Here is a 15,891-nt window from a genome sequence, read left to right on the forward strand (position 1 = left end):
TGCTAGCGCGGTTAGCTTGAAGTGTAGGTACTTGCAGTGAAGGTACACACTACGTCCTGCAGGGGGCAAGGCTTCTGGGGGTGATGAGTCCAGGAAGAGGAGCCCAGTTTGAATGTTTACAAACATTTCTACTGACTCCACCTTTAAAAAAGAAAGAAGTAAAACATTGAATAAACGTGCGTTTTCTGTTCCCCCTCCTCTCGTAGATAACTGCCTCCTGGCTCCGTTGGGAGAGTGGAGCGACTGGAGCACCTGTCTCCGAGAAGGCGTCACCTGCGGCTTCAGGTGGGGGAAGCAGACCAGGACTCGGGGGGCGGGCGGGTCGTCCGTCAGAGTGACATCTGAAGAGAAACCGCCATCACTCTGTCCGCCCAACAGCGAGACGCAGCGGTGCAGGATCAAGAAAAAATGTCCGACAGGTGAGAAAGAAAGAAAGAAAGAGGGAAACAAACAGCTGATTTAACCGTTATCAAAACAAAGAACATTCTGCTCTAACAACCACAGAGTTTACAGCTCATCATTAAGTGATTATTGTTTTGATGACGTGTGGCTGCACACATCTGGGGATCGTCTGTGTGTTGCTCTGCTTGTTGTGTTCTTTGTTGACACACGTGTTCAGTTTATAATGCCAAGCGGGAGAAATGCGAGCCCGTAAAAAAAAAAACCTCCAACATGTGCTACCCCTAATTATCACCTGTAGGCTGATGTTCACCGCTATCCCCCCCGATGGGATGTTTAAAGGTTCCCCGCATACCTGCAACAATCGCTGTGGATATCGTCACGCTGACAGCATGACAGAGCCGCCATGACAGGCACGGCATGCGTATCGTTGCCATGGAAACATCGGATGCTACATCGAAGGCCACTGCATAAAGAAGTGCGAGCTGCTGCTGGAAGCTGCCGTCCTGTCGCTGTATGAGCTGCTGTGATAACATGTAGATTATACTCGGACACATTAACACGTCGGTAAACATATTCTCTTCTTGGACCACAGCAATGGACAGGCGTCTTTAGAGAGTTACCATAGCAACCGCCTGGTCTCTGTTTTTAAAAAGCAAAACTAAAGCAGGCGAGTCGACATACAGAAAGATTTACTTGTTCAAATTCACCGTTTGGTCGACTCTATCCTCCTCCACAAACTCTCAGGGCGCACTCACACTAGACAATCTGTACTGTTTCTCAGCATGCTTCACCCCTAAAGTCCAGTTTGTTTGACCAGTGTGAGTCCTCGGTACACTTCCTCGGCCCTGGCACTCTTTGAAGAGGTGTTCTCTAGCACGGTACAGTTCATGCACGAGGATAATCAGAATCAGATTTATTGGCCAGGTATGCTTACACACACAAGGAGTTTAACTTCAGTGAACTGTGCTTTCTTATGTACAGGTACAACAATATCAACAATGAACATCATAAGAAAAGATTAATATTTACATGACTAAACATGAAACAGTGCAGTGGTGAATAGTGCAAAAGATGCTGAAGTAACATGATAATAAGTCAAATGCAGTTATGTGATAGATGGGTCAATTAAGATGTCAATTACAGTATTTACATAAATAAGTGTGCGTATATTGATCATTTAAATTAGATAATATATATATACGTGTATGTAGATTCACAGTGAAGGTTGGTCACAGTGTAAGCACAGGTACAAAACGTGGACAGCCTTCATTATGGAGAAACCCTGGAGTGTTCTGTGTGTTTCTGACTAACATGACTCACAATAAGACACAAAGTCAGTAAAGTAGCTCTCATGATCTCTGAGTTGTTCTCTGATATAAAGACACAGACTTGACTGTGCGTCCCTTTTTATTTTTGAGTCCTCCTGTCTCATAAACTAAGCTCGCTTCGTGATCACTTAAAGTCATGCATGTGTTGTATTGCGACGTTATGTATAAGATGCAGCCGTGCTCAGGCCTGGTTAGTCCTGGAGCAGTGTGAGTGCAGACCAGCGTGGGAGGGGGGACAATCGTGCTAGAGCACGGTACAGGGAAACTGGGCCGAGTGTGAGTGCGCCCTCAGACTTTATAAATCTGTGATCCCATCAGCAGCTTCCCTCCTCCGCTCCGTCATCATCACCACTCCAGCCGCAGGCCGTTTATTACGTGACCATAAACAAACGTTTGGAAACATTCGCTGGAATAATCCGCGGTGTGGTTTTCTGGTCCTTTCCAGCCCGAGGAGAGTCAGTAAAGCGTGAGTTCGGTGAGTTGTTTTTGTCGTGATTTTTTGGGTTTGATTGATGACATCACTGGCTATGGTGGATGATTCTGACCCCAACATGTTTGTGATGACGGCTTGAGGACGGATCAGTGAGTGGCTGAAGGGAGGGAACCACCTTTAAAATGTTTATCTGTTTAATGAAGACGAAGGAGAAGGAAATCCCTCATGACATGTTTGTGACTGAGTGTTGTGGAAAAAGTGAAAACACATTTAAAAAAGGCATGGTTCAACTTTCTCTCCCATTTTTGTAAAAATCTAAATAAACACTGATTTATATTACTCTTTAGATCATGCTTTCCCTTCAGCGCCTTGAGCATCAACACTTTTAAACTCTTCCTGGGACATTAAAGGGTCAAATATTATTTAAAATTCAATTTTTCTCTAGCTCTAATATGTGTCTCTAGTCTGTCTACAAACCCCCCAATGATGAGAAAAGTCCATCCTTTGCCTACTCCACTTTTCAGAACATGTGTGCTCAAACAGGCCGTTTGGAGATTTTCCCTTCGTGACATCACAAAAGGCAGTAACCCCTCCCCCAGGTGGGTGACACTCCCACAGCTAGGTGTTTGTTCTGCCCTCTGAGTCTGCCTTCTCACCGTAAATAATAGGACATGAAGCGAGAAAGCCAGAGACACCCAAGCCCTTCCAGAGAGGGGGCGTGGTCCGACACAGCTCATTTACATTTAAAGGTACAGACACAGAAACAGCCTGTTCTGAGCAGGCTGAAATAGAGGGGTTTATAGGCATGATCAAACACAGGATCAGAGTGGATTTAAAACAAGGAACTTCACACACATGTTTTTAGCTCTGGGACTTATTTAAACTTGTTGAAGAGGAGGAGAATATGTGACCTTTAAACAAAGAACAAAGTATTTCCCTTGCATAGATGCATTATGTTGAAATCATATCTAGAACCTGGAATAAATATCTTAATCTTAAAATCAGTATTTATTTTTTTGCCAAGTTTCCCCTCAGAAAATAAGATTGCCTGGTTCCCAGTTTTTTAAACGTGATGCAATTTTATTAATAAATGAAACAAATAGATGAACCCTGTTTTGATACCTCGACAAGAAAAAAGAAGAAATCCTATTGGCTCCCAATGTTGATGTTTCTAATAAGCTCTACGAGCAGAAACGTGCTCAAACTAGGATCAATATTGGACTCTAGAGAGGAGGGGGCGGGGAGACAGCTAAGTGTCACATATTGCTCCTTTAAATGTTTCGACTCAGCTCTAGAGGCTTCACCACCTTTTTGACCTTTAAGTTTCCAGTTGATCCCGTGTGAACGTCCTCGAACATTCATCTGTAGCGTCTCTCTGAAGCGTCCTGTCCTCCTTTAGTCACAGACGGAGAGCGGGTATGTAGATCAGGACGATAACAGACCGATGATTCCCCCACTTTGCTCAGCTCCCTGCAGCTAAAAAAGGACTTCTCATGTCTGCTGCTCGGCTCAGAGATTACATCTTAAAACTTCACACCGTCTCCTTTACGACTTTCCCCTCAGAGGGAATCCAGCCGTGCAGAGGGCGGAGGAATAATGTCCAGGATGTAACGTTCGACATGTGCACCGTGTTCACGACAAACTGAGCGAGGACTAAGACTACAAAATCCCTCAATTTGAGTAAAGTCTGGGTTGTGGAGAATCTGTCACAACGGGTTAAAGTTGTTTTGAAGAAAACAAAAACACAGACTTATTGATTCCCTTTTCCCCCCTCCGCCCTCGTGTGTCAAACTCTGTAATGAATTCATTACGAGCTTTGTAAAGTTATCCCAAAGATTACAAAACAAACTCGGCCGCGGTTTCTTGCTTTCCCTCCAAAACCATGTTGTTGTTGTTCCTCGTGGATTTATGTGTATTGAATTTTCATATTTGGTGTGAACTCTTTTTATTTTGTAAGACTTGAAAGCAGATTTCTTGATTTCCTGCAACATGTTGTCTCAACAGTGTCTCGTTGTGTTGTGCTGAACTCTGGAATGATGAACGTCTCTTTTCTTACACCAAAACAAGTGAAGCTGTCAAACATTCAAACCGTCCAGAGAAAGTACCAACATGTGTTCACTTTGAGGAAATGTCTTGTTCAAGCTAAAAGGCTCAAATGTTTAATATGCAAACAGAAAGTTTTCTTCAACCAGAGCTGACGACAGGTTTCATCATCTTACACCAAACATTTAAATGTTGTTGTTTTGACATTTTTACAAGTTTCTATTTCCAAACAAAAACTCAATAAGCTGGGAATCATCTTTGTCTCGGCACTCCAGCAGTCTGCTTTCTGAGAACACAGAGAACACCAGACTGTAAATATTAATGGACGAAGCCTAACGACAGGCTGAGAGCTGGAGCTGAGGCGGGTTTTAAAGCTCCTGACAAACCGTTACAACGCGCCCGCCTGTCAATCATGTCAGCTATGTGCCTGACTATGGATAACACTTCGTTTTCAAAATCAAAACAGAGTCATCAAAACATTCACCCCCCGTACAGTGTGTGTTGATCGAGACATGATCAACACACACTGTAAACATGTTCATCTCTGCTGTAAAAACAGGCTTTTTAGAATGGGTGTGTATGTCACTTCCTGTGCTTCTGCAGCCAGCCTCTAGTGGACACTCTGTGTGCCTCTCTGTGTGGAGGTTCCTGGTTTGAATTCCCGTCTGACAGGAGCCTCTCTGTGACGAGCTGACGATTTACTCTCCTATCGACGGATCGTTCCTCTTTCTTTGACAAACTTTGGTTTTCACAGCATTAATGCACGGAACTGCAGGCTTTTACACTTCAGCATCTGGTTCATTTTTGAACACCGGAGCTTGCCGCTTCGTGTTGACGGTTAAGGGAGCACGGAGTCGTAACGGAGCGGACACACAATGCATACTAATCTGGTGACATCTCTGACCCCTACTGTTTAAAACGGGTACTGCAGTCTAAATTCTAAACATTGTAGAGAGCTGTCTCCCCCGCCCCCTCCTCTCTAGAGTGGATGCTCACGCAGGTTGCCATGTGGTGGACTCTGAAGCTTCAGTGTTTAGACAGCTCTGCATCGGTCTGTAAACCTCTCTGCGGTCTGACCTCTCTCCATTTTTCAAAAGCATCTCCAATATTGATCCTAGTTTGAGCACGTTTCTGCTCGTGGAGCTTATTAGAAACATGTAGAGGCTTTTTAGGTCGGGTACAATCACTTCTATCTGAACCAGTTCTCTTGCCCGCTTCCATCGCTGCAACACCTGTTGGTTTGACCTGATAACTGGTCTCATGTCTGGCAAACCGAGGGACGTCCAAAACGGCCGTGTGGGGGTCGCCTTAAAACCGCCTACCTTCTCTGGTCCAAACAAATCCAGAGCATTCAGGACCAGAATCTAAAGTTAGAAGGAGGACATACTGGCTGCTTTTCATTCACACCCCTCTCTTACGCTCAAACAGAGACCTGCAGAGAAACGTTATCTTTCCCCGCCAACAGAAACGTCGCTTCATCTCTCTGCAGACGTCGTTTTCACTGTGAGACTTTGTGTTGTCCTTGTCTCCGCCCTCATTGGAAGCCGTGTCATTTGCAGTAATCATCATTATCGTTGTCAGATCGAATGTCCGGTGGCATTAGCCCAGGGAAGAAACTGGATCCAGCAGAGTCTGGCTGGATGGGAGTAATGGCACACATGTGGGATAAAAAGGCTGCTGTGGCATCTCTCTGACATTCCTCTGTTGTTTCAGATTAGAGCGCTCTCGTCTCCTAATGCTCGCTCTCTTGTTGTTTTATTGTTCTCAGATGAGGAGGAAGGACGCCAGATCGTCTTCCTCTCCGTCTCTCGGACAGAACGCTGTGTGTCTTTACGGGATTAAGGCCGTATCAAAATAAATGTGTCCTTCTGTCTTGGTGGCACAAACGTACTTTCATTTCTCTTCATGTCATTTGGGCAACAACAATCTTTTAAACGTGTTGGCCAAGCTGTTGGACCAAAGGAAAGGTTGAAAGGTCAACTTCGATCTGATTTCAAGTTGTAGACTCACAATCTAGTATTAAATACTGTTACTGAAACAAATATAAATCATGGTATTTATGTTGTGGTATTACATGATGTATTTAATGATTATTTGGCATAATTTGTTATTATTCTAAAGCGATCATCTTTGTCTATTTTTCACCTGGGTTTAATGTTCCACTCTGACAAAACAACTGGCCCCAGTTTGGCCCCTCAGTAAAAGTGGTCTAGAACCGCTACTGCTCTCAGAAACTGGTGTGGTAGCACTAGTAATGGGTCTAGTCTCGTTCTCGGAGCACTCTGGTCTCGAGTGTGCCTTGCTCTCTGATAGTGTGGCCTTGACTGCAGCACTATCAGAAACCCCTCCATGTTTGTGCAAAGATGAAAAGCTCCGACCTCTGAACCTTTAATGTTTAAAAAAGGTGCAAAGCTTTGATGCATTACGGCTGTAAACTGGAGGAAACAGTGGTGTCAGTGGTTTATATCAGCAGCTTGCATCTGTTTGCATTTTTATGACAGCAGACTAAAACAAACTGAGGCTCAGATCCCGAGGCAGACGTCAATCCCTCATCATGATTCCATCAGTGCAGCAGCTTTGTGTCTTAAATACTGTGAAGAATGAATGGATAGAAGTCAGAATAGACGACGCGGAGGTCTCTGGTGGCTTGTTTCCTCCTCGTTATTTTTCACTCTCCAAAAGGATAATTCAAACAAGGGACTCCTCTCTGCAGCAGTCTTTAATGGACTAAATGAAATGAATCAGATGAAGCACAGGCAGGGGGTTCAGTCCCTCATGCAGCACACTCATGGCTCTGCACGCTACAGCTAAGCTAGCCAAGAAGACGTTAAAAACACATCACGAGCCTGAGAATAACACTCCCAACAGAGCTGTCCTCTCGAGCCGCCGAGTGCTTACACGTGCAAAACGTTTTCAGTGTGTGAGTGATGACATCGTGCATCTATGAGACGATATAGAAGTGATTTCTAAGACGTTTTTTAGCAGCTTGAGATCATAAAAGAGAGGAGACATGCAGTGCATAGAAGCACTTCTGAAGGAGGCCTTTTAGTCTGTCGCTGGTCAAGACGAAGCTTTAAATGATCCATGTTGGTGCAAGGTAAATAATATAACTTGAGCATGAAATTTGTGTCGCTACAGTCTGAGATTACAAAATCAAACACTGACAAACAAGCTGAAGAAACTGGTGTCTCTGATAGAAGTCAAACTGAAGGGAAACTTTGAAAGATGATGCTTCAGTGTTTTTATTTCTCAGCCTTTTCATGGACGTGGGCAGTGATCCAGACAAAATCTGGATTTGATCATCTGTCCTAATACAACTCAATTCACCACTGAAGTGTGAGAATGACGCTGCAGGCTGGAGACTCTGTTAACACACTGATGCTGCAAAAACAGCTCCGACCATGGACTGTAGCCGCTAATCGCTCCAACATTGTTCTTTAATGCTCTCCCTCTCTCTGCTGCGTCTCTGAGTCTGACTCTCAAAGCTCTGATGATATTTAAACACGATGTCAGTGCTGTTAGCCTCACAGCGAGGACGTTCCTGGTCTGAATCCCCGTCTGTCAGGAGTTTCTCTGTGTGGAGGTTCCTGGTTTGAATTCCCGTCTGACAGGAGCCTCTCTGTGACGAGCTGACGATTTACTCTCCTATCGACAGATCGTTCCTCTTTCTTTGACAAACTTTGGTTTTCACAGCATTAATGCACGCAACGCTTAGCAGGGCAACGAGAGGGAGCGCTGTCAGATCGGGGGCCTTTTAGGGAGGTTTTCACTGTCATTGCGAAATGTGCACATTTTGGGCCACTGCTTTGTTTGTGAGCCCTCAGGGGCCCCCTTACAGGTCTGGGGCCCCTAAGCAACTGCCTGTTGACAAGCAGCGCCTCTGTACCCGGAGAAGTAGTGTAGATAATGGAGGGAGGGATGTTTTTTTGGGAGGTAAAAAAAGACCTCATGGAAGCATTTACAGATCTGAAAGCTTTCAGAGTTATTGACTTGACAAGTTTACAATATTTCTGTAATATTCCTGAAGGGCAGAGGATATTTTTATTGTTTTAATATATTTAATATATGGAGAACGTGGAGAACATCTTATATTCAGTGAGGCAGACAAATCTGTCCTGTCAGAGAGGAGGTTAGCGCGGATTATTTCACGTTTCAGACGCTGCTGTTTTAACGTGCAGTGCAGAGCTCCTCATGGATCAGAGTTAAGCTTTCACTGTAACCCAACACAGACAGCCGGCTGAAGAACATTTTCCCAACTCTCACATGCATTAAGTTAAACTCACAGTGTTCCCGCTTCAGACGTGGCCTGGAGGCAACTTAAACACCGGACAACAGGTATTCATTAGAGAGCGAGGAGCTTCCTGCACACTTTTTATTCCGTTATGTATCTCAGAGGATCGGCCTGAGTGGGAGCATGTAATGAGATTTTTTCATCTCTTTCTGAAATCGGCTCCAAAGAGCCATGTGCAGAGATAAGAAAAGAATGTTTCTCGGTGGATTCCAGACATTTTCATACGTTTTTCTCCTCAGTGTGACTGATTCAATTTGGCAGGATCCACTCTATTTCAGTACACTTTTACGGGTTTGTTTTTTTATCAGAGGATCATGAGTTTAGAGAGCCAGCATGCCCCACAGGTGGTGAATGTTTGCCCTGTTTTGAAGTTTGCGATGATTCAAAGATGCTCCGTCGTTCTTACAGCTCACAGGGCGCGTCTTTGTGTCCTGAGAGAATGATTCTGCACGCGAACCCGATAGCTTGATGGGCAAATCTAACCTGGAGGCCCTGAGAAGAAGTTGTTTACACTCATTTTGTCCTATAAAATTTAATGAGGACAGGTGTACTCCCTGTAATTACTGAGAGCGGCTCCTACTGCCCCTACTGAGCTCATTTGAAGACTTCTGTGTTCTTTAGCATCAAGTAAAGAGAACATCTGATTTGGTCAGCATGCACGCTGTGAAGGTATGACATCTAGACATTCCTGGTGGTGTGTGGACATATTTGAGGTAAAAACAGAACATCTGGACAGCTGAGGCTCAATAAGAAGGCAGGATCGGCAGGATTGGTGGTCCTCTTTGGAGGTTTGGTGAGGTCATAGAAGGAAGACATATAAATGGACACCACGTTATTACAACATTTAACGTTAAGTGCCGATCTCAAGTGTTGTGTGCATACAAAACTGCAGTTCCTCTAGTGTCCACTTGAGGATGTCTCCAAAACATCGCGGACATCTGACACTTAGTGTTCAAAATGGGTACTGCAGTCCACACTCTAAACATTGCAGAGAGCTGTCTGCCCCCGCCCCCTCCTCTCTAGAGTTGATGCTCACGCAGGTTGCTGTGTGGTGGACTCTGAAGCTTCAGTGTTTAGCCAGCTCTGCATCGGTCTGTAAACCTTTCTGCATTCTAACCTCTCTCCATTTTTCAAAAGCATCTCTAATATTGATCCTAGTTTGAGCACGTTTCTGCTCGTGGAGCTTATTAGGAACATGCAGAGGCTTTTTAGGTCGGGTACAATCACTTCTATCTGAACCAGTTCTCTTGTCCTCTTCCTCTGGTCCAAACAAATCCAGAGCATTCAGGACCAGAATCTAAAGTTAGAAGGAGGACATACTGGCTGCTGCATTGTTGTCAGAGAAGCCAGCACTTCAACATAGCATGTTTCCTTAATGTCTGATCATATAGTAAGGTCACTTTATAATTTCACTTCAACATAGCATGTTTCCTTAATGTCTCCACAATAAGGAGGCAACATTTAAATAAGTGATGCACTAGTGAGGGGGCCTATTTCAGTAAACTCACTGTTGGTTTTACTGTATGTGTCTATGTGTGTGATGACCCATATGGCTTCATGCTGCCTTGAATTCCATGCAGATTTATCACATGCTACGCCGGTGTATAGTTCTTTTCTCCACCACAACATGTGTTTCTGTGAGTAACCGTGTGTTGTGCAAAATTCAGCACAGACTCAAGAAGATAAAACCAGCAACTGAAAAAAAAACTCCTGTTTTACGTTTGTTTTGTACACTGTTTGGGACATGACCACATCTGAGATATTATCTGGATTAAGCAGCTCAGTCATTAAGATAAAAGTACTCTCTCACTTCCCCTCATGTCGTCGATCTGTTTGGAATTTGTTGGATTAAAACATTTTTGTATTTATGACGCTTAAAGTGCTTTAAAGACGTCGGGAAAAAGTCGATAATTCTTCAATTTAAAGAGTAACTAAACTCTCTTTTCTATCAGCTGTGAACCTCTGTATAGGAGTATTAAGTAGGGTTGTTGATCAATTCAGGTCCAAATCTTCACCTTTCAGTACAAAGTATTTAAACCACAGATCACAGTTAAAAAATGTATGTTTGAATCCAGAGTGATGTCACCCGTCTGTTCCTGCAGGGGGCGATGGAGTCCCATCGATGGTGGTCTCCATGCTGGATATGCTGTCTCAGTCTAACTTTCAGTCAACCTAATCACAGGCAGCAGCGATTCTAGAGTCTGTTGGGACCTTGGGCAAAAACCTACTAGGAGTCCAGCATTAATCACCGTTATGTCTGCCCGTGTCCTGACACTTACTCCTCTTCCTCTTTTTACCAGTATATTTATTTACTCTTCATTTTACTTCGTTGACTTTCTCTGACAAACTTTTGGTTTTCACAGCAATGATGCTGCAACGCTCAGCAGGGCAACAAAAGTGAGGGGTGTCAGATGGGGCCCCCCTAGGCAGGTGTCATGATTTGGTCTTGTTTAAGTTGTATATTTTGTATTTTCAGAGTTTAGATTTGTATTTCCTGTTTTACTAATTCTCGTTTCTTAGTTTAGTTACCAGTGTTTTTATTTAGGTATTTCTTATCCCAGTGTTCTAGGTTCTAGTGTTTATCTACATTGAGTTCCCTGTGTGTCTTCAGTGTTTCATGATTTATTTTGTAGTTGTCCTCAGTGTTTCTCGTCTTGTATTTTCTCCCTGCCTCTGTGTGTTTCCCTCCAGTCCTGATCGCCCTCATTGTCCTCACCTGTCTTGTTGGTCTCACCTTTGTTTGATTACCCCATGTCTATTTAGTCTCTGTGTTTCTTCCCTTCTGTCTCTTTGGATGCATTATTTTCCAGGTAATGTTTGCATTGATGATTGAAACTCTGCAGCCTTATTGTGATTATTCATCCCCATAAAAGTCTGCAAGTTCAAACTGGCAACCTGAGTTTGCGAACAGAGCGCACAACAACAACTTCTACTGGTTTTTAAATGGATTATACCATCCAACATGATAATAACGTCTGTTTCACATTGGAATAAAGTATTTAAAGACACGACTGGTATTGCCCCATGCCTTCCTGCAAAGTCATTCTGCTTTCAGGATATCGTTAGTGACACATTCAATGTCCTGATTTCTTTTAGGAAATTCCATTCAATACGAAAAAAACAACCAAACCCGCCAACCAATTAGAATCCAGAGTTCAGTTCATAGATCTGAGACTTTAAATGGAAATGATAAGGTTCGATACACGCCAACGTGATTGTTGATTCAGGGTGGCAGTTAACACAACGCACATGTGAGAGTTTAGTTTGTTTCCGTTGTTGAACAGAAAAATTGATCATCAGGAGAATCCTCTCAAATCTGAATTAATCCACCTCTGATGTGGTCGTGCATTTAGTGTCATGGTTTTAGAGAATACATGGAATTGGGTAGAACAGCCACAAGGACAACATTTGTGTGTGTGTGTGTGTGTGTGTGTGTGTGTGTGTGTGTGTGTGTGTGTGTGTGTGTGTGTGTGTGTGTGTGTGTGTGTGTGTGTTTTTGTGTGTGTGTGTTTGTGTTGCCTGTGGTTAGCTTGTTATGTGATGAGTAGGGCAGTTTTCCAATGCAAGGCTTGATTCAGTTAAGATGGCTGAGGGATGGTTCACTGTCATGAAACACCAACTACAAACCATCTGGTCTCCGAGTGTGTGTGTGTGTGTGTGTGTGTGTGTGTGTGTGTGTGTGTGTGTGTGTGTGTGTGTGTGTGTGTGTGTGTGTGTGTGTGTGTGTGTGTGTGTGTGTGTGTGTGTGTGTGAGGATAAGGGGGTAAATGAACTCTACTAATACGAATTAAGATCACAGATATCTAAAATTAAATTACACCGTTTTGGGAAAGTATTGTTACTGGTGGAAATGAAATTTCACAGATTGGATTTCAACAACTGCGTTCCCAACATTGCGACACATCAACCAAAATATTTTCAATATGTAGCCCAAATCATAGGCTGATCATACGTCCAGATACGACCGGGGCCGTCTCATTGTCAAGCTCCGGGTCCCATATCTATGACGCACTCATATGTCCCAGTTTGGAACAGTCCCGGTTTAAACCAACCAAAACATCACACCATGCTAGCATCACTGATGTGTATGTCTATAAATGTCGATGAATGTCGTTGCCGAGGCTGCTGCTGTTTTAACCAATAGAAAAACACCATGAGTCAAAGCTCAACACTGATTGGTCTGTTTACATGTCACTCAATCTCAGGGTTGCGGCTGTTGCTTAGCATTATCTTTGATGTTGGTGAGCATTTTGCTGCATTCATGTGGTATCGGGCACATCAGATAAACGAGTTTCTGAGTTGTAAAATGCAACATGAATAACCTGCTCAAGTCGGAACAACAATTCGGAAACTCGGAGAAGAATTAGGTGCCCTACTTCCCGACATGACGTCAGAATCGTCATCACGAGGGGCAAAATATGTTTTGTCATTGTTAACACACAGACTTTCCGAACTGAAATCCTGTGAACACATTAAAGTTGGAAGAACGGCTTCCCTTCTCGGAAACACCTGAATGCAGCATTTTTACCTTTATGGTATTACATCCCCCACCTCTGGCTCCCCATCAGGTGTTCATGGCCTGGGTCAAAACGACCTGGTGGTTGATCCATCTTTTCATCAACAAATCTCTGAACCAATGGGCCATGGTATGACGATGAAATGGGACTCTTTGAGTGACAGCAAACCTTTGTGGGATTGGGTTTTATCCAGTTAGACATACAGGAAGGTCCAGCCGCGACTTCCTGTTTGGTGCGTTACCTTTTCACAGTCTGACCATCAACATGAGAAGTGGATCTGATGATGTGGGACGTCCACCACAGAATTGGTATCTCCCTTTGCAGGTGGATGTCTCTTTATAGTGTTTGATAAGAAGCTGACAAGTTTTCAGATGATGCTGATGGGTTCAGTTTTTGTTCTCCAGGCAGATTGTTGTTCTGCTTACAGACAAAGTCCACCGAAATGCTAACGGCCGATGCTACCGCTAACAGACAACAACGGCAGTCAGAACCCATCTGACACAAAATAATCCTGCCTTCTTTTTTCATGACCAACATTTTTATTGTTTTCAAATGTTTTACAACAGTACAATACCAGACAATAAATGATATAGAACAATACCCAACAAGGGTAACACTATCAATGCAAGACAATAAAAAAAAAAAGGACAAACAGAAATTATAATTAAGTTAAATTAAATACAGGAATAAAGCAGGACGATTAAAGTATATGTAAAGAAATAAAAACGTAAAAAATAAGAATAACAAAAGTCAATAATCCTGCCTTATTGAATAGAAATGAATCCTCTTCATTAATTTGGTCAACTTATGGGAGCCTCCCCAGCTCGACCCCCCCCCCCATGTAATGTTGAAGGATTTAAACGTTTGTACTTTCCATGTGTCCCTTTTCCTCTCTGCCCCGGGTCACAACTGATCCGGATCCACCTGCTACCCTGCAACGCTAGGACAAACTATTTACTATCATCCTGTCAAAGAACAAACGCCCAGAGGACAGACGAGTGCTCTTCAACGCATGAATTAACAGAGACCAACACAAAACATTGTGTTGGGTTCTGGACAGGTGGTGCTTGTTGACGTTATTAAATGTATATGGGTGTTTTAATCAGGGTTGTGTTCCCTCAGTGAGTACATGTAAAAGGTAAATGGACTTTCTAGTCTTCTGACTACTCAAAGCGCTTTTACTCTGCATGTCACACCAACCCATTCACACACATTCACATCGTTATGTAGTATCATCCATCAGAAGTAACTAATCCCATTCATACACTGCCACCGAAGCAACGGGAGCAATTCGGTGGCAAGTGTGTTGCCCAAGAACACATCGGACATGTTGCCCAGCTGGGGATCAAACCCTCATCCTTCCGGTTGAGAGACGGCGACTCTCCCGACTGAGCCACAGCTGCCCCCTCATGTTAAAGACCTTTTCCTTTTGTTTTGTTTGTTTGTTTGTTTGTTTTTGTCAAAATCTGCTTGCAAAACTGTATCGTACCACAGTTCCCCTCTTGTTAGTATCTCTTTTTTTCAATTGTGTGAGTGTGTGTATGCATGTTTTGGTGAATAAAAGTAAAAAAAAAAAAAAAAAAAAAAAGACACAAAGAGGAAGGAGTAGAAGACATGTGAGGACAGGCCGTCTTAACTCGCACTCATCAGGGCAGTGTCCAGAATCATAGGCATGGTGACAGCGTGACTAACCAAGGACAGACTGCAGGAAGGACGAGAGGAGAGCAGCATCCAGAGCTGAAAGAGGACGAGATGTAAGGACGAGGCTGAGGAGAGGAGACAGGAGAGGATATAAGGAGCTGTGAAGATGAGCTCTCGTTACTAATGAAGGGCAGATGACGGCGTGGCATTACCGCATGGCATCGCTATGAATCTATATCTGAGGGGGAGAAAAAGAGAAGATCTAACGTAAACAGACGAGTCTTTTAATCACTTTAACCACCGACTCAAGAGGTAAACAAACATCCAGAGGAACGTGTCAGAAACGCCGACCTGCGGCAAGGAATTAACAACACCAGCAGCTACGATGTCAGGAGAGCAGCTGGCTGCAAATCCAAAACGTTCTCCCTCCGAGACGGGTTTGGATTTGTTGGAGGGTTGTTCCCCCCGAAGAAGCAAAGATGAGTTTAAGAAAACACCTGCGACTCACAGAGAAGCTAACGACTTTTTCTGTTTATTGAGATTTTTGGAACCAATGAGCACGGCGGAAAGCCAAAGTGGAGTCCAAAATGCAACAAAAAAAAAATCATAAAACTTTCTGCATCTTGTCTGTTTTTCCAAAAGGATTCAATTAAGTTTTTTTTTTCTTTCAGCAGGAAAGTTTTCATGACAAGATAAAGTTAGGACACGTTAGGATGGAAGTAGGACAAAAGAAGACCTCGGGAAAAACAAAAGAACGAGTCGTAAATGTTCGGTAACATCTCAGCTCTCTTTCCCACTTTTAAACTTAAACCTTTGTTCCACTGAACTTATCAACACTCTGCTCTTTGAACACATTCAATCATGGCAGCCATTATGATTGTTTTCTCCAGGAGGCGAAAGCAAAACCGCACATTTTCTTCGGGACGTTGTCAGGATGGATGGTTGGGTCAAACGTCTTGTAGATTTGTCATGGAGTGTTTGTTTTTTTATCCAGAGTCAATGTTGATTGCATTTTAAAGACAGAGTCAGCAGCTTGTTCCCTCAAAATAAAATTCAGACTTTTCCTAAAGTGAAGCTGCTCCATCTTCCCCTCTGGGCCTCCATACATGTGTGGTGGTGACTGTGTCTGCAGAGACTCTGTCCTCTGACTTGATTTTACTGTTCTGCTTTGTTCTGGTTGACTCTGGACGTTTCTGGGCAGAGCTGGTGTGTTTCCTCCAGCCAATGACAGCGCAG

At 43.5% G+C, this 15,891-nt stretch overlaps 1 protein-coding gene across 1 annotated transcript in view; it reads left to right on the forward strand.

Annotated features, from left to right (window-relative positions):
- The window catches only part of rspo4 (R-spondin 4), a 30,799-nt gene that overhangs the window by 10,927 nt on the left and 3,981 nt on the right, over positions 1-15,891 (forward strand). The window contains exon 4 of the mRNA XM_065955265.1: positions 207-419. Within this exon, the coding sequence (XP_065811337.1) occupies positions 207-419 (213 nt within the window). The remainder of the gene's footprint in view (positions 1-206; positions 420-15,891) is intronic.

This window comes from Labrus bergylta, chromosome 5 (genome assembly GCF_963930695.1).
Source record: "Labrus bergylta chromosome 5, fLabBer1.1, whole genome shotgun sequence".
Taxonomy (NCBI): Eukaryota; Metazoa; Chordata; class Actinopteri; order Labriformes; family Labridae; genus Labrus; species Labrus bergylta.